Raw genomic sequence first — 19,623 nt, 5'->3', positions numbered from 1 at the left:
GATTCGGACCAACGGGAAGAAGGAGAGGGTGTTGCCTTTGAATAAGAGTAGGCTGTCTCTAGTCTATTTTTACTATGAAGTTATGGGTAAATTTGTGTTTTTTTGTTATTAACCTGTTGGGGATGGGGGCGCTGTTTAGACTATTTATGCTAATTTGGCTAATTTTTTAAACGGCTTCCCACAAAATCCTTGATCGTACAATATGCATATTATTATTATTATTGGATAGAAAACAGTCTATAGTTTCTATAGGAGTTGAAATTTTGTCTCTAAGTGGAACAGAGCCCATTCTACAGCAATTTCCCTGACATGGAGTCAGATTTGAGAAATGTTGGCCACTCTTCTGAAGTCAGTTATAAGGGCACTGTCGTTGCTATGACTATACGGACACTTCTTACGTCTTCCCCTGGATGCCTTTACGTGATGACGATTCCAACGGGGTCGATTGCGCGTTCACAGGCCCTACAAATGAAAAAACCCTGAAGCTAGTCATTCTTTGGGAGCTGCGTCATGAGCCTAGAGGACACCGGCGCGCACCTGTTCCAAGCGTTAGTTTAGCCTGTTATATTTCTCCGGTCATCTTTTCACTCGTTATAGGAGTTAAAAACATCATAAGGTAGTTAATTTAAAGCGTTTTATAGCAATTTATATCCGTTTAGTGCGATTTTGGGACATTTATTTTTGCAACGATGTGAAAAGTTGGGCACGCTTTTCAGTTCATCCCGAACGCAGTTGACATTTCCACATGGCAAGAGGACAGCTTTCCACCAAAAGACGATTTCTCCCAAGAAAGGATCCTTTGCCCAAGATACTGATGGAAGAACAGCTCAAGGTAGGACATTTTTATTATGATAAATCGTGTTTCTGTCGAAACATTTTAGTGGCTTAGGACGCCATGTTTTTTGACGTAGCTTCGCTTGGCGCAAACTGTATTGAAAAGTAAGGATAAATAAAAAAATGTAATAACGCAATTGTATTAAGAATTAAATTGTCTATCAATCCCTGTCCACCCTATATTTTTTAGTCACGTTTATGAGTATTTATGTATAAGAGTAGATCACTGTCTAAGTGGCGCAAGGACTTTTTCTTTACCAGCTTGTCTACATTTCACATTGTCTAACCATGATTTTGGTGGCTAAATATAAACATTTTCGATCAAACTGTATATGCATGTTGTAATGTGATGTTACAGGAGTGTCATCGGAAGAATTCTGAGAAGGTTAGTGAAAAAATTAATATCTTTTGGCGATGTTGACTTTTATCGCTCACTTTGGCTAGAATCAATGCTGGGCTGCTAATTGCTATGTGCTAAGCTAATATAACGATTTATTGTGTTTTCGCTGTAAGACACTTAGAAAATCTGAAATATTGTCTGTATTCACAGGATCTGTGTCTTTCGATTCGTGTATGCTGTGTATTTTTACGAAATGTTTGATGATTAGTAGTTAGGTAAACACGTTGCTCATTGTAATTATTCTAGTCCATTTGTGATGGTGGGTGCAATTGTAAACTATGCCATCTACCTGAAATATGCACTTTTTTCTAACAAAACCTATCCCATACCATAAATATGTTATCAGACTGTCATCTAATGAGTTTTTTTGTTGGTTAGGGGCTATAAATATCTTAGTTTAGCCGAATTGGTGATGGCTACTGGTGTTGGTGGACAAATAAAAGATGGTGGATTATGCTAATGTGTTTTTAGGTAATAGATGTACATCTTTACATATTGTGTCTTCCCTGTAAAACATTTTAAAAATCGGAAATGTTGACTGGATTCACAAGATCTGTGTCTTTCATTAGCTGTATTGGACTTTAATGTGTGAAAGTTAAATATTTAAAAAAAATATTTTTTTTGAATTTCGCGGCACTGGTTTTTCAGTGGGGGGGGGGGGGGGGGGGGGGGGGGTGTGCCGCTAGCGCCACGCTGATCCTAGACAGGTTAAGGGTTGTAATCGAATTTGATTGGCAATGTTGTTGTTTTTACACATCAGTCACTACGGTGAGTCATGTGTCAAAATGGGGGAATGACCAGTCGTTTGAGGCTTTTGGATTGAAGTTAACACACCTTGAGCGATATGTAGGGATGTATCGAGTGATATACGAAGAAGTGTTTTGTTGTGTTTGTTTGTTTTGATAAATCTCACCAGATTGGGTCTGCTGGATGATCAGGATCATTTCCTGATCATAGGACTCTGCGATGAGGTTGACAGTATGATAAGCTCATTTGAAAAATAGTTTCAACAGAATGTGATGTTATTTTTTTTCCTTTGACATGTGTTTTAAAGATTTGCATATATTGGTTGTAGTAAAAATGGTTGTGATCTGTCCTTTCTCGAGGTTATGGTGGAGATGGTATCTAGATGCATGAAAGGGATCATTTGACCAAATGGTGTGGCCCTCAAAAAAACCCACTCTAACCGGCTGAAGAAATGACGTTCAATACAGCGCTGTCCTGCACCACTTCCATCGGGAAACCTGAATCCGAATCAGCAACCGGTGTACAGCATCTAGTTGAAGTTATCGACTGCCTTTTCTCTCATGCCTTTTGTCTCAGGAGGGCCACAGAAGTCCACGTGAAGTGAGCATGGAGAGAGGTCCGTTCCAAAAACGTTTCTTATGTTGCTGGTATACTGGTTGGCAAATGGACAAGACATAGTAGGAGTTGTGGTGGGGTTCAGGTGAGACGTTGAAATTGGGACATTATCATGGGCCATCCACTTTGAACTGTGAAGCTATCTCAAGAAGAAAATGAAGAAATGCCAGAAGATTGAGTGCCTGAGAAGAGAGGGGGTTGGTCCACTGTGACCGTAATTGATTTAGACGTGTCTGAAATTGTTATTTGGGGTATCAGGTTGACGGGGGAGGTCTACAATGCAAAATGTATAGCAATTTAGGCTAAGCACGCATTGAGATCTGTAATTATAACACATTTGAGAGAGTTACTTGAGTTAATTTGAAGGTGAATATATTGTATGTTAATGTAAATGTACATTCTTCCCGTGTTGATGTTGATTGGGTTTTTAATTAGGATTTGGAAACTGAATGATGTCCCTGACCTATTCCCTATTCCTGACTACATCTCTGATGAAGAGGACTCCAATACTGAGCATAAGGACCCAGATGTGGAGCCCATTTTCCACACTGTGTACAAAGTGCCCAGAGAGGGATCTCTGTCACTTGTGTAGGAAGGGTTCAAAACGGGGTGAACATTGTCATCATGCTAACCCCTATCTTTGTGCACAGTGTCAACGTGATGATTGTCCTATTTTCTCTAATGAAGCTTGTGTGTGATTTTATTTTTGTGTGTTTTATTTTCTGTTCCAGAATGACTGTGTTTGGATAAGACAGGTCTAGAACTCAGCAACCCAAAGGAAGGTTGTTTACTATGGATTAAATGTCAGGCACCAGGAAATTGAACTTTGTTCGTTTAAATGTACTTTTACCAATAATCCTGTAATACTTGTACCCTTACATTTTTCTAGAAGAAACTTAGATTCTTGAGAGGGGAATGGGATAGAGAAATGACATATTTACCTGATTTGTTTAATATCAATAGTTAGCAATTAATAATTAACAAATAGGACATTTCTGTTCTGTTTAATTATGTGTTTCTGTAAAGGGATGGTTTCCACTCTAGCTTCCTGCAGTTAGTGCGTAGGGTTAATGAAATGGGTTTTACTAGATAGCTTGGGCTGACAATGACTTGGTAATAATTACCTAAAGCTGGCATTCTATAGACAAGATGTTGTGTGTGTGACCCCATAGAGATAGCCTGGAAGACTTTAGAACAAAAGGGAGTGTGGCGAAGTCAGGTAGGAGACCTGCGCCAACTCACCGTGCTTACCGTGGAGAGCGAGAGTACGGGCAGACTCTGTGTTATGCGGAAGAGCGCACGGTGTCTCCTGTACGTGTGCTTAGCCCAGTGCGGTACATTCCAGCTCCACGTATCGGCCGGGCTAGAGTGGGCATCGAGCCAGGTGCCATGAAGCCGGCTCAACGTATCTGGCCTCCAGTACGTCTCCTCGGGCCGGTGTACATGGCACCAGCCTTACGCATGGTGTCCCCGGTTCGCCAGCACAGCCGCATTGGCCTGGCTACGGGGAGCATTAAACCAGGTACGCCTTCACGGTCCGGTATATCCGGCGCCACCTCCTCGCCCCAGCCCAGTACCACCAGTGCCTACACCACGCACCAGGCTTCCAGTGCGTCTCCAGAGCCCTGTTCCTCCTCCACGCACTCACCCTGTGGTGCTTGTCTCCAGCCCGGTACCACCAGTTCCGGCACCACGCACCAAGCCTCCTGTGCATCTCCAGAGCCCTGTGCACCCTGTTGCTGCTCCCCGCACTAGCCTTGAGGTCCGTGTCCTTAGCCCGGTACCACCAGTTCCGGCACCACGCACCAGGCCTACTGTGCGCCTCAGCCGGCCAGAGTCTGCCGTCTGCCCAGCGCCGTCTGCGCTGTCCGTCTGCCCAGCGCCGTTTGAGCTGCCTGCCTGCCCAGCGCCATCTGAGCTGCCTGCCTGCCCAGCGCCATCTGAGCTGCCTGCCTGCCCAGCGCCATCTGAGCTGCCTGCCTGCCCAGCGCCATCTGAGCTGCCTGCCTGCCCAGCGCCATCTGAGCTGCCTGCCTGCCCAGCGCCATCTGAGCTGCCTGCCTGCCCAGCGCCATCTGAGCTGCCTGCCTACCCAGCGCCATCTGAGCCGTCTGCCTGCCCAGCGCCATCTGAGCCGCCTGCCTGCCCAGCGCTATCTGAGCCGCCCGTCTGTCCCGAGCCATTAGAGCCGCCCGTCTGTCCCGAGCCATTAGAGCCGCCCGTCAGTCAGGAGCCGCCAGAGCCGCCCGCCAGACAGGAGCCACCAGAGCCGCCCGCCAGACAGGAGCCACCAGTCAGGAGCCGCCAGAGCCGCCCGCCAGTCAGGAGCCGCCAGAGCCGCCCGCCAGTCAGGAGCCGCCAGAGCCGCCCGCCAGTCAGGAGCCGCCAGAGTCGCCCGCCAGTCAGGAGCCGCCAGAGTCGCCCGCCAGTCAGGAGCCGCCAGAGTCGCCCGCCAGTCAGGAGCCGCCAGAGTCGCCCGCCAGTCAGGAGCCGCCAGAGCCGCCCGCCAGTCAGGAGCCGCCAGAGCCGCCCGCCAGTCAGGAGCCGCCAGAGCCGCCCGCCAGTCAGGAGCCGCCAGAGCCGCCCGCCAGTCAGGAGCCGCCAGAGCCGCCCGCCAGTCAGGAGCCGCCAGAGCCGCCCGCCAGTCAGGAGCCGCCAGAGCCGCCCGCCAGTCAGGAGCCGCCAGAGCCGCCCGCCAGTCAGGAGCCGCCAGAGCCGCCCGCCAGTCAGGAGCCGCCAGAGCCGCCCGCCAGTCATGAGCCGCCAGAGCCGCCCTCCAGTCATGAGCTGCCCTCCAGTCATGAGCTGCCCTCCAGTCATGAGCTGCCCTCCAGTCATGAGCTGCCCTCCAGTCATGAGCTGCCCTCCAGTCATGAGCTGCCCTCCAGTCATGAGCTGCCCTCCAGTCCGGAGCTGCCCTCCAGTCCGGAGCTGCCCCTCAGTCCGGAGCTGCCCCTCAGTCCGGAGCTGCCCCTCCGTCCAGTGGCGCCCTCTAAGATGGTCTTCAGTCCGGGACTCGCTGCAAGGGTCCTCGTTCCTGGAAGGCCACCTAAGCGGGTATTGACTATGGTGGAGTGGGGTCCACGCACCCGAGCCACCGCCGTAGGAAGGCCCACCCGGACCCTCCCCTTCTGTGTCAGGTTTTGCGTCCAGAGTCTGCACCTTTGGAGGGGGGGGGGGGGGGTACTGTCACGCCCTGGCCTTTGTTATCTTTGTTTTCTTTATTATTTTAGTTAGGTCAGGGTGTGACATGGGGGATGTTTGTGTGTTTTTGTCTCGTCTAGGGTGTTTGTATTGTCTGGGGGGTGTTTGTAGAGTTCATGTAGAGTTGCCTAGATTGGTTCTCAATTAGAGACAGCTGTCTATCGTTGTCTCTGATTGGGAGCTATATTTAGGCAGCCATAGTCATTAGGTAGGTTGTGGGTGATTGTCTATGTGTAAGTTGCCAGTGTCTGCACTTATTGTTTGTATAGCTTCACGCTTGTTGTTTTGTTAGTTTGTAAAAGTGTTTGTTTCATCTTCATTAAAAAATAAGATGTTTTGTTATCACGCTGCGCCTTGGTCCTCCTCTCTTTCACGTAACGACGATCGTGACACTCTGTTTTATCATTATCAGTTAGGCTCTCAGACTGACAGTCAAGACTGGGTTGACGATCTCATTATTGCAATAATTAATCAATATTAAATAAAGATTATTGCTTGAAGAAATGACCAAGTTACTATACAGAAATTAGGTGTGTGTGTTTTATGTTTGTGTCTGTATGCCTACGTGTTTTTGTGTGCAATGCATGCGTGTGTGTGCGTGTGTCACATGCATACATGTAGCCTAATCAATAGCCAGAAATCAACTCCTGCAGGTGCTAGCAGTAGCAGTTGTTTGCCTTCGACCCAGAAGCTAAGAAAAGCGTTCTGTATTTATGAGTCTGTTTTAACAAGCCCAGTCTGTCTAATAATTAAGTTATTCCATCCATTTGGAATTAACTGCGATGATTATGATTAAGCTAAAGCAGTCTTGTTTTTTTCCTGTGGATATTGACAGGGTTGTAAAGACTAGCGTAAAACTATACGTAGCCATGCCTGTTAACCATAAAGGTAGCTGTAAACTGACATCCAACAAATGAGAGAGTGAGAGGGAGAAAAAGAGAGAGAGAGTTGGGTGAGAGGGTATAGTGTCAGCCTTACACCTCCGGAGTACATTGCACTCACACAGCCATACACTTCCACGTCTATGTACAGTACGCCGGCACTGAATGTCCATTCCTATTGATTAACTCCAAACCATTTGCATGGTGTAGCCTAACCCTGGATACAAGCAATCAGCTTGTGCCACTACAAACCAAAAATGAGTTTCGACTGAACAAATGACATAGGACATTACTATTATCCCAGTGACACTGTAGCCAAGATAGCGGTTGAATATCCTGTCAGTTGAAACACATCTCATTCTAATAGCGGAGGACAGGGTCAATCGAGTTGCTCGCTGTGTTATGATTTTGGCGGTTTAGTTGCATGACTCACATCTATATCACCCCACCTGACCATCATCCAGACACACATAATACAATTACCAGGTAGATGAGTATGTACTTCAAGTAGAGAGTCATGATTACTTTCCCCATACGCCTTTACGAAGAAAAAAAAAACGATTTCCCTCCATTGTCTTTGGGTCTGGATGAAATTGTTCTCAGCATTCAATCTATTCAAGTTGTGCCAAGCTAAGGGAATGTGGCGTCCAATGTTTTAGGATATTCACTGTGTCGTTTCTTTTAATTCGTTTTTTTTCTTCAATTGAAAATAAAGAGCCGGCGATCATTGACGGAAGCGGGAGGAGGAGGAGAGACATGAAGGAGAAGGAGCCTGTTTGGCTTCAAGTCAGCCACAGAAAATAAGGATCTTAATCAAATTGCTTTAGACACAATCTGACAGGCAAGACAAAGACTGTGGCTGGCCTTGTTAAAATCGATGTCTCCATTATTCCCGACGAAAAGAAGCATGCAATTCATTCCAGTGAAGCGTGGATTATGTTTTTACCCTGTTAGACAGAAGGTAATGTTCCACAAACAAACTAATCCCATATAAACTAACATGTCCATTATAGTGCAATCAACAGTGGTACTTTGACTAGCCTTCGATATACGTAATCTATACTGTATAATACAATGCAACCGAAGAGAAGGAGCACCCCCTCCTCCCACTCCCTGGCAGTCGATTAGACAAACGACCCTCCAAGTCTCTAACGTCTGGGCGGCTCCCTCCGTCTTTACCACTGTGCGCGTGTGTGTGTGTGTGTGTGTGTGTGTGTGTGTGTGTGTGTGTGTGTGTGTGTGTGTGTGTGTGTGTGTGTGTGTGTGTGTGTGTGTGTGTGTGTGTGTGTGTGTGTGGATGCATGTCTCTCTGTCTCTCTCTCCATTGTTGTGGGCTTTACTGAGACCCTAGTTGCCACTAAACACTGATCTATGGTCTAGGTGTTCAGGTGCGTTTTACCCCTATTGGTTCAGGTTAAGGTGAAGATTTGCTGAACGATATGCTGCCACTACAGTAGATCTGTACCTAAAGGCTACTTGTAATTGAAGCAGATAGACAGACATAACACTGGTGGAGAGAGTGGTCACTTAGGCCTGGAGCCTTTAAAATCAGATGAATGCTATTCACTGGGGACCAACTAGGGAAAGAGTGCGACACCAAAAACACATTTCTGATAAGACCCTAACCCTATGCCTAACCCTATAACTCCACAGGGAGCTTTCATTAGGTATTTTCTAACACTGGAAATGTACTGTCCTTAGGGCACCGACAAACTACAATCAACAAAACCCAAAGTAAATATGGTGCAATAGATGGGCAGGTTCCAAATACCGTATCCCCGTATACCGGTGTATACCGGTGTATCGGATCAGTTTTGCAGTACCGTCAATACAGTAAAAACTATTTATTTAAAGTTTTTAAATAAATTGGATTATTTGTAGCTACTTTTTAAGTTAAATATCTGCAATCAACTTGTGCAATATGTTAGGAGATAAAGCAGACTGCGTTCTTCATTTCACCTGTCACATTAGATTATGAAGTTAACTGCAGTTCCCCAGAACAGTTGAGCCAGTCAGGTGTTTGTTTGTAAATTGCACAGCTAGTCAGCCAAGTACTGTAAGTGGCTGAATAAATATGAAGACGTGGCTTCTTTAAGTGTTAGCTTTCTGCCATGTTTGAGAAGTCCAGGTGCTTTGGATGAGTTATTTGTACAGCTGCCACTGCTATCTTGATGTCCTTGTGTTTTTTTCTCTCCTTTCTGTCCTCGGACACTCAGTCTGCTCCTCCCCCATCTTCTCCGAGCAGATCAGGCAGGCATGTTGCCCTAGAGACTCCAGACTCCACACAGACACAGCGTGTACACACGCTGCTCCAGAGCCAGTGCTGTTCTTCATTCAGACAAGCATGCTTCAAAACTTTGTTTGTTTGCACAATGTCTCTCGTTCACATTAGCTTGTAACTGTCATAGCTCACCAAAAATGACATTCGGTAGCTACTACCTATACTTGTATAACCTTAGGAGCAGGATTGCCTGCCTTGGCAATTAGGTTATTTTTTATTTACCTTTATTTAACTAGGCAAGTCAGTTAAGAACTAATTCTTACTAGTCCAATGCTCAAACCACTAGGCTACGCTGCCGCTGTGGTCTTTAGGATATTTAGTTAGCAACCTCTATGACAATTCACTAGTACTTGTGGTAATTTTGTTAGCATTCTGCTTATAGACGCTCATTGGGCTTTTCTTGCGATTTTAGCACCCCCTTGTGTAGTAAGACGGTTATGCTGTATCCCATGAGAGAAGGAAGGTATGACGATATAAACCTCTGTATTTCGTCCAACACGTGCCCTAACCAGGGCTGTTTAATCGGAATTGTGAGTAAAATACCACAACAAATCTGTATTTTCAATTATCTTTGATTCATACGACCTGATTTTTCACGTATTCAATCGGTTATTGTTGTATTCCTAACTTTGTGAATTACAGTATATTCTGACCCCTTTCAGATAATTCTATTCAACTGCTAATCCTTGATGTAAGGAACGCCTCACCAATACAGCATAGTTGGTGAGGTAACAAAAAGAGTTGGGGAGGTGACAAAAGAGGGATTTCCGCATACAGTACAATAACCTTGAGCCCTTATTTGCATCTGTGTAGCGTATGTGTGTCTGCCTGTGTGTGTGCTGTATGGGAGTATTTCTGGCACGCTAAACAAATGTACAGTGCCATGCAAAAGTATTCATCCCCCTTGGAGTTTTTCCTATTTTGTTGCATTACAACCTGTAATTTAAATTGATTTTCATTTGGATTTCATGTCATGGACATTCCACAAAATAGTCCAAATTGGTGAAGTTAAATTAAAATAATGTATTTTTGTTTAAAAAAATTCTAAAAAATAAAAACCTGAAAAGTGGTACGTGCATACTGTATGTATTAACCCCCTTTGCTATGAAGCCCCTAAATAGGATCTGGTGCAACCAATTACCTTCAGAAGTCACATTTAGTTAAATAAAGTCCACCTGTGTGCAATCTAAGTGTCACATGATCTGTCATATGATCTCAGTTTATATACACCCGTTCTGAAAGGCCCCAGACTCTGAAACACCACCAAGCAAGGGGCCCCCCGACGCAAGCGGCACCATGAAGACCAAGGAGCTCTCCAAACACGTCAGCGACAAAGTTGTGGAGAAGTACAGATCAAGGTTGGTTTATAAAAACAATATCCGAAACGTTGAACATCCCACGGAGCACCACTAAATCCATTAATGGTGCACCAAAACTCACGGACCAGGCAAGGAGGGCATTAATCAGAGAGGCAACAAAGAGACCAAAGATAACCCTGAAGGAGCTGCAAAGCTCCACAGCGGAGATTGGAGTATCTGTCCATAGGACCACTTTAAGACATACAATCCACAGAGCTGGGCTTTACGGAAGAGTGGCTAGAAAAAAAGCCATTGCTTACAGAAAAAAATAAGCAAACACGTTTGGTGTTTGCCAAAAGGCATTTGGGAGACTCCCCAAACATATGGAAGAAGGTACTCTGGTAAGATTGAGCTTTTTGGCCATCAAGGAAAACGCTATGTCTGGCGCAAACCCGGCATCTCTCATCACCCCAAGAACACCATCCCCACAGTGAAGCATGGTGGTGGCAGCATCATGCTGTGGGGATGTTTTTCATTGTCAGGGACTGGGAAACTGGTCAGAATTGAAGGAATGATGGATGGTGCTAAATACAGGGAAATTCTTGAGGGAAACCTGTTTCAGTCTTCCAGAGATTTGAGACTGGGACGAAGGTTCAACTTCCAGCAGGGCAATGACCCTAAGCATACTGCTAAAGCAACACTCAAGTGGTTTAAGAGGAAATGTTTAAATATCTGGAATGAGCTAGTCAAAGCCCAGACCTCAATCTAATTGAGAATCTGTGGTACTACTTAAAGATTGCTGTACACCAGCGGAACCCATCCAACTTGAAGGAGCTGGAGCAGTTTTGCCTTGAAGAATGGGCAAAAATCCCAGTGGCTAGATGTGCCAAGCTTATAGAGACATACCCCAAGAGACTTGCAGCTGTAATTGCTGCAAAAGGTATATCTACAAAGTATTGACTTTGCGGGGGTGAATAATTATGCACGTTCAAGTTCCGTTTTTTTTGTCTTATTTCTTGTTTGTTTCACAATAAAAAATATTTTGAAACTTCAAAGTGGTAGGCATGTTGTGTAAATCAAATGATACAAACCCCATAAAATCTATTTTAATTGCAGCTTGTAAGTAAAAAAAAAAAAAGGTGAATACTTTCGCAGCCCTGTCACTTCAGCCTGAAGCGATGCAGTGCTCAAGGGAAAAACAACCAAATCCATCCTTTTCTTTCCGCAGGTTTAAGCATCTTTGTGAGGAAGAGCAACATTGATGAATGCGCTTGTCATCTGTACATGCAAGTCACACAACTATGCCACGGTAATGACACTATAATGTTCACCAGCACTTATGCAATCTGGGTATCACAAAGACAAACGAACACACTTCTTTCACATAGACACTATAATGGTACATAGAGGAAGGGGGGCACACTGTTGCCCCCCTTCCCACCTCATCCCTATCCCCACAGTCTCTATCCTGACAATCCCTATGTCATTGTTCTCTCTGACACCATTCCATACCACCACATGTCAAACTGTGAGAGATCAATTACATCAACTGGTCTGGCACAGAGAGATGTGACAGTTGGGAGGAAGGCAATATAAGGGAGGGTAAGGTGTCTTATTATTGAACTCCCAATGGAGAGGTTCCCCTTTCCACTGTCACTCTAGGCTTCCTCTTCATTTCTGAGTCGTATTGGTGGTCTGTAACAAATGTCTTGGTGAAATGTATTTATTGATTTACTAGCTGTTAGCTGAAGCTACCTTGTCAGTCAAATGAGCTAAATGACAGACATGTAAAATCAGACCATAATGCTCCATATAAACAGTGTACAGAGTCAGAGACTTTATGGGTTAAATGAAGGATTATCTAGTCATTGTCATAGGTGAGCCACTGCATAGGATTATAATAATGTGGCATTCTATATTCTCCATTTCCATCTCCACAACCTCATCCCTCAACTCATCCCTCAACTCATGGGCCCAGCAGCATACCACCCTGCACCCCACTACCAGCTTGCCTCTGAAGCTAAGTAGGGTTGGTCCTGGTCAGTCCCTGGGTGGTGGAAGTTCTGATAGGACCAGATGCTGCTGGAAGTGGTGTTGGAGGGCCAGTAGGAGGCACTCTTTCCTCTGGTCTAAAAGAATATCCCAATGCCCCAGGGCGGTGATTGGGGACATTGCCCTGTGTAGGGTGCTGTCTTTCAGATGGGACGTTAAACGGGTGTTCTGACTCTCTGTGGTCACTAACGATCCCATGTCACTTATCGTAAGAGCAGGGGTGTTAACCCTGGTGTCCTGGCTAAATTCCCAATCTGTCCCTCATACCATCATATCTACCTAATCATCTCCAGCTTCCAACTGGCTCTCAATCATCCCCCCTCCTCTCCCCTCTAACTATTCCCCTGGTTGTTGCTGTAAATGAAAATGTGTTCTCAGTCAATTTACCTGGTAAAATAAAGGGTAAATAAAAAAGTAGATGTTGTGTCATATTATGCAAGGTGCAACCTCTCTCCTGCCTGTTCAAAATTTCAGCAACGCAATGATGCATGCCTACCTAAGATACCCTTTCCTGACACCCTGCTGCTATCTGAAAACTTGCAGAAGGGGTGACATTTGTTTCCTTGTATTTACATTGAAATGTCAGGATACTGCCAATATACTGTATATAATGAGATATATGATTCCTCATGTCCTCTGACTACAGTGAATTCGTGAAGTATTCAGACACCTTTACTTTTTCCACATTTTGTTAAATTACAGCCATATTATAAAATTGATTTAATCGTTTTTCCCCTCAGAAATCTACACAAAATACCCCATAATGACAAAGTATGGGGAGCGTCGCTGCACAGCTATTTTCAGGTCTCTCCAGAGATGTTTGATCGGGTTCAAATCTGGTTCAAGTCAGGGCCCTGGCTGGGCCACTCAAGGACATTCAGAGACTTGTCCTTAAGCCACTCCTGCGTTGTCTTGGCTGTGTGCTTAGGGCCATTGTCCTGTTGGAAGGTGAACCTTCGCCACAGTCTGAGGTCCTGAACACTCTGGAGCAGGTTTTCATCAAGGATATCTCTGTACTTTTCTCCATTCATCTTTCCCTTGATCCTGACTAGTCTCCCAGTCCCTACCACTGAAAACCATCCCAGCAGCATGATGCGGTAACCACCATGCTTAACCTTCGGGATGGTGTCAGGTTTCTTACAGATGTGACGTTTGGCATTCAGGACAAAGAGTTCAATCTTGGTTTCATCAGACCAGAGAATCTTGTTTCTTGTGATCTGAGAGTCCTTTAGGTGCCTTTTGGCAAACTCCAAGCGGGCTGTCATGTGCATTTTACTGAGGAGTGGCTTCCGTCTGGCCACTCTGGCGTAAAGGCCTGATTGGTGGAGTGCTGCAGAGATGGTAAATCAATTTTAGAATAAGGCTGTAATGTAACAAAATGGGGAAAATGGGAAGGGGTCTGAATACTTTCCAAATGCAGTGTATATAGAGTCCTGTCTGTCTGTATATGTTAGGTATCTATCATGCTGGGGAAGCTAAAAAAAAATAGCACCTATTTATTTAATTTGCAAGAAAATTACATTTGGGGGTTGGGTAACATTCAATGCAAACAGATGTGGAAATATTTCATTTAGACAGACAACATTCCAAAGGATTGTGCTACTAGCAACTGTATGGACAAAATCATATTGCACTACTCACTATAGGTTCCTTTTTATTATTCTGGCCCCAATAGACTGTCATTAATGCGGTTCTTATGAATTCATTATATCAGCAGCGTGTATTTTATTCTGTAGCCTACCGTGTGCAATTTGACCTTGGCTATTCTAACAGCACAAAGTGAACATGGTCCCAGCTTCCTTTGTATGCCTCTTCTTGCTTCCTTGCATAGATTTCAATCAAATAAATACCTCCCACAATAGACTTCCAATTCCAAACCTCTGATTTTAATAAAGCAAACAACATGATCAAAATAACCAAAGACTACAAGACATAAAATACATGTTTGCTAACCAATTTCTTATTTTTGTGCTGTGGAAAGGAATACAATGATATCCACAAAATGCTATTGAACGTGGACAAATATAGCCTTGGTCACGATGACAAACTCATTCACCAGGAAGGATAAGATCTTTTGCTATTCATTGCCATTCCGGAAGAATACCACAGCCTATGATAGGCTGCCTATTACATTGACATTCCGGAAGAATACCATGGCCCTGGCCTATCAGATGCCACATGAGGTTCAGTTGGGTGGATGTGGATTATTTGTGCTGTAGTCAGATCTCAGAGCCCTGACAGCCCCTTTAGCTCTGTAGGCACAAGACTAACAGGAAAGGTCTTTCGTACTTGGCACGCATGAATTTCTCTTTCCACCATGCGGCACAGATATGCCATGGAGAGAGAGACCATTTGCCACCAGTTGACCTGCCTTTCTACTGACAGTGAGGAGAGGAGCCTGGCCGAGTCGTAACCTAATGACCCTGCTGCCTGCCACACACCCACACACAAACAGTGCCCCTAGCCTCACGCCAGACATGAGCGAAAAGGCACGGCAGTTTGTGCATAGGATGTCTATTCAAAGCTTTACCAATGTGAAATCCAGTGGTATTTGAGGTTAAACCACATTGCCAGAGGGCCTTTTACACCACCTTATGCATGTCTGAATACACTGCAATCACATCGGTTTCCTACGTTGAGGAGGCATTTAATGAGTTACGACAAAATACAATCATATAGGCCGTCTACATTATTTCAAGCTGCAACAAATTGTGACAGCTTGAAATGGCGGTGGCTGTAAAAAAGAAAATATATATAGATATCTGCCAGAGGTCATTAAAAATGAAATCAATAAAATAAGTGGAAAATGTGTCCAAATGAAAACCAATTAATTGTCTTAAAAGCAGTGAAAAAAAAGGCTTCGTTTACATTTATAAATGACATTAACGCAGGCCAAAATAAAAACCAAATAGCAATATAGGTTTGTAGCTAGAGCTTCACCATAAGGTGAATGAATGTATAGCAAGGTTGGATTGTATACAGTGGCCATGGCACGAGGCATGACAACAAGAATAACAGCGGCTAATACGAGGACACAATAAGGGTTTGTCCTCAGCCTTACCTTAAAGCTAGACTGTAGTGCCATCTATTGAAGAACTCAACTACATATCACACTATCGATTGAAACGGGATAGCACCACCCATATATTAACGTTACATACAGTATCAATGTATTTATCTTCTGTTCTTTTTTTGCGGGTAAATTACAGCAACAAAAAATATCTAATAAATATAATTGGATCAATTGGATAGGTCTATAACTTGTTGACATTAACCAATAGGAAAGCATTGCTGGTGACAATCAGACCATTGAATTGTTCACGTTCATCAAATAGATAGGATATTCATATTATCGAATCAATTGTATTTTTTGGCTTGGGGGTCAAATCCAGCAGGTTTACGCCATGGCAAAGTTGATTAAGCATGAAAGCCAAAGACGCCTTCTGCACGAAGCTCTTTTGTAGGGCTATGAGACTTGATATAATATATCATGAAAGACAGTGAGTGGGCTACAGTACAGACAGGCGACATGAATACAGAGCTATGCAATATGACAACACGATTATATAATGCTCTGAAATCAGTTACATAAACAATTACCTTCTTTGAGCAAGCGTGAGTGGATGAGAAGAATAACAAAACAACAGATTGCCGCTCCCGCTAAAGCCCAGGCAACTCTGAGAAGCTGCATCCTGGCTGGTGAGTGGCGACGACTTAATTCGAACACCCGAGGAGATAAGTCAGAAGTCTTCAGAGACACACACAGCCTTCTATTCTGCTCCCATCCAGCGCAATGCTTCTCACCCCACCCAACCCCCCCCCCCCCCCCCCAAAAAAATAAGAGAAAATAGGCTGTTTTGTGGAAAACACAAAATAAATCCCCCTTTAGTTCGCTTCGGAAATAGCTGGGACGAATACAGATACTAGTCAATCCGTCAGGTGAAGGGGAAACATAGATGATCCCGCCCGTGGAAAAGGACTCGGTGCTAGGGTCAAAATTGAAGTGTGGGGTGCCTCAGTATGAAGCGGGGCTGTTAAACCCCCATCGTTTGAAGTGCTGACATTCCCACTGCCACTTCACCCCCTCGTCCGTGACTCGGCCACCGCAGGCTCACCGGCAGCTTTCTCTTCGCTCCCTCTCTCTGACTGCTGCGCGCGGATACGGTAATTCGGTGCGCTGATCACCACTCTCCTCCAGTAAATGTTCCACACAACTCCCGCGCAGGAATAGACTCGGAAGCTGGCAGCACCACCATGTCGCTATGCAGTAGGGCTATATTTCCGTTTAGTTTCAGCCAGATAGCACGCTTCCCATTTTACGCACAGGGATAGCTCACAATCTGTGGATACCTCTCGTCTTAGTTGATCTACATGTAGATCATGAAAGATGCTCGCATCTCTTTAGATTTGGAGGCGATACCTCCCGAGCTTTATCAGATATAAAATACAAAAAACAAACGCGCAATTGACCGTTTCCCGTTAAGTTTCTTGATCTACTTCCGGATTTCGATACGTTTGTCAGTTAGTGATGACGATGACAAAGTATATTTCGGCCTCACCGTCCCTGATCTCAGTACCAGTTCTTCGGGCTTTCCGGATCTCCTCGTCAGGCAACCGCATATAAAGTCTACAGACGCGACTTTCTCTCTCGCTGCTCTGTGCTCTCCCGGTGAGTGACGTCACAACAACTCCCCCCACAATATGTTTCCTCGGGCGAATTCACAGAGCCAGTGTGAGGAGAGGCGGAGAGGCGTGGAGGGGATGGAGGAGGAACGGGGCTGGTTGGCAGATGAAAAACTGCATTGCTCGTTAACTACCTAATTACAGTGTCCCTATTCTGCATTTGGAGAACTTTAGTTGTATTACCTTAGGGCATATCCAATTGAATTTCAATGCATTTTTTTCCCTATGTTTTTCTATTTCAAATGTAGCCTACAGGCAAGGTGCCTAGCACCCAGCTTGTGCCTTTAGTAGACTATAGACATATTTCAAAGACAGATTTGCACAAATTCTTTCAAAGCAAAGTATTTTAAAATAGAAGAATATGGGCATATAGGCCAATCACATGCAATATCTCCTGCGAAACAGTGTCCATCCCATTTCCAAAGCCCTTTACGGGTCTGTGCCAACTCACATATTCTATTTTTATTTAGCTAGGCAAGTCAGTTAAGAACAAATTCATATTTACAATGACGGCCTACTGGGGAACAGTGGGTTAACTGCCTTGTTCAGGTGCAGAGCGACAGATTTTGATCTTGTCAGCTCGGGATTTCATCCAGCATACTGGCCCAACGCTCTAACCACTAGGCTACTTGCCGCCCCAAAATCTATAGACAGTATAAACAAGTGAATCCACTGATTGGTTGAACTTCATCCAAACAAACTTAAGTTGCAGTGTCACTAACTTGGCTCCTGCAGCTATTTCACTGCTAATTAATGGTGTGGGTGGGGGGTAAAGGAGGTATTAACAACAAGGGCATCCATGTTTGATGCTGCCTATGTAAAGAGAAAGAGAGAGAGAGGAGAGAGAGGGGAGAGAGCGGGGGAGAGAGAGCTCCCTCCTCCCAGCCTCTTCCATTCTCAGGCTGTACTCTATCAATCAGTGGGACAGCAATTAACGGAGACCTGTCCACAACTTGTCTGCCAAGGGGGTGGGGTGTGTGTGTGGAGGGCTGGGGGCAACATGGCTTACATTAAATATGGTGAACCCTGTCATTACCGGTCACTAAAACGCTTCAGCTTTGTTATTTATGGGACAAGGGTAGAAATGGCAACAAGCTTGCACAGTCTCACAGCAGAATTTGATGTTCGTCCACTTTCTCCAAACGTCAAATTTCGAAGTTGCTCCAAAGGTCAAATTTCGAAGTGTTTTTGTTGCTACTGCTGCTGTGTATCATTCCATTTCTCCAAACGTCAAACGTCAAACTTCGAAGTTAAGGGTTAAGCTTAGGCACACATTCCAAATGGTTAAGGTAAGGGTTAAGGTTTGGGATAGGGTTAAAACCAGAAATAAAAAAAACATTTCTGATCCAGAGTCATGGGTTTACACCCATCCACAACGCCATAGCAAAACCCAAGCCTACTTGATGGCAATAGCGCTCACGGTTACGCCTAGTGGCCGGTTTTGAAGGCATTTTCTGACGTCCTCAGGACATGGATAGACGTCCAATTTTGACATCAATCATAAATGACCTGGCTGAGAAATAGCCCATAACCACAGACTATAGGTTCAGATTACCCTATAACCCCCAAGCCTAATCCTATTAAGGGAATGTTAATTAAATGACCCTGCATAAGTGCTTGGGGCCAACAAGTCAAACAGCCATGAGCTGAACAGTAGCCTCAAGCACACATAATATAGGCCTTCTCCTTTGAAGTATAGTATTTCTTAATCGCAAGTCCAGAGAGTCTTATTATACTAGTTCTAGAATACTTCTAAGATAAAAGTCCAGGTTTCTCAAGCAAAGGCATGAGTAGAAGTACAGCTACAAAGACGTGTTAGGTTGTCCAGTTTTGTGCAGAAACAGGAGTTAGTCCTACAGAAAGAGCCTTCTTTCAGTGTCATACTGTCTGTAGCCTGCCTCCTTGTTCAATTTGCCTACCCTCCTTTCTTTCCTCTGTGTCTCCCTGCCCGGAGCTAAGGAAAGTATTACTTGCTTTGTCCTCTGTTCTGTTCACATCGTCGGTTCGGTGCCATACCATGGCCCATGCCAATAAAAGCCATATGTTCACTGTATTCCCCATTATCTTCTATGTGGACAATATGCTTGAAAGATGATATGATCAGAAGTTAATTAGGCCATATTGTCCAATTCTGCTTTTGTCCTCAATGCTTGTTAGAAGTCTACTGCAAGAGAATCGCTCTACAGAATTCAGAGAAGCAGTTTGATTAATTGATACAGAAATAAGAGTTGAACCATTATTTTCTAGTGAACAATTTTGAAAAATGTTTTACTTAACAACTGAAAATCGTATTATCCTCCATCGTTAGGACAGTGGATGAATCAAATGCATTATTATTGCCCGAGCCTGTATTATTTAAAAAAAATAATAATAATTAAATATGGCCTACAGAAGCCATATGGCATGAAGTAATTTGAAGCCCTCACAAGCCTTAGAAATATCCAAAGGATGAAACATTTAAAAAAAGGTTGGGAACATGTGGGAACATGTAGATTTGAGCATGGATGATGTCATTAATGTTTGTTGAAATCTACAATATGTATGTATATCTGAGTTGGTGTTTTTTTGTATTTTTTCGTCTTTTTACTTTCTGTTGAAGGTCGGGCATTAAGTCTCAGCCAATGTCAT

At 44.4% G+C, this 19,623-nt stretch overlaps 1 protein-coding gene across 2 annotated transcripts in view; it reads right to left on the bottom strand.

Moving 5' to 3' along the window:
• The window catches only part of tafa5a (TAFA chemokine like family member 5a), a 178,924-nt gene that overhangs the window by 108,864 nt on the left and 50,437 nt on the right, over positions 1 to 19,623 (bottom strand). Inside the window, exon 1 of one of the 2 annotated variants that reach the window (XM_055905940.1) lies at positions 15,913 to 16,320. The exons of the other annotated variant lie outside the window; for it this stretch is intronic. Coding sequence (XP_055761915.1) covers positions 15,913 to 16,003 — 91 coding nt within the window. The 5' untranslated portion in view covers positions 16,004 to 16,320. Of the gene's footprint in view, positions 1 to 15,912; positions 16,321 to 19,623 lie in introns of those variants that run through there. 2 annotated transcript variants of the gene reach the window in all.

The sequence above is a fragment of the Salvelinus fontinalis genome, chromosome 39, assembly GCF_029448725.1.
Source record: "Salvelinus fontinalis isolate EN_2023a chromosome 39, ASM2944872v1, whole genome shotgun sequence".
Taxonomy (NCBI): domain Eukaryota; kingdom Metazoa; phylum Chordata; class Actinopteri; order Salmoniformes; family Salmonidae; genus Salvelinus; species Salvelinus fontinalis.
Note: the sequence above shows the minus strand (reverse complement) of the source record. Positions and strands in the feature narration are given on the sequence as shown.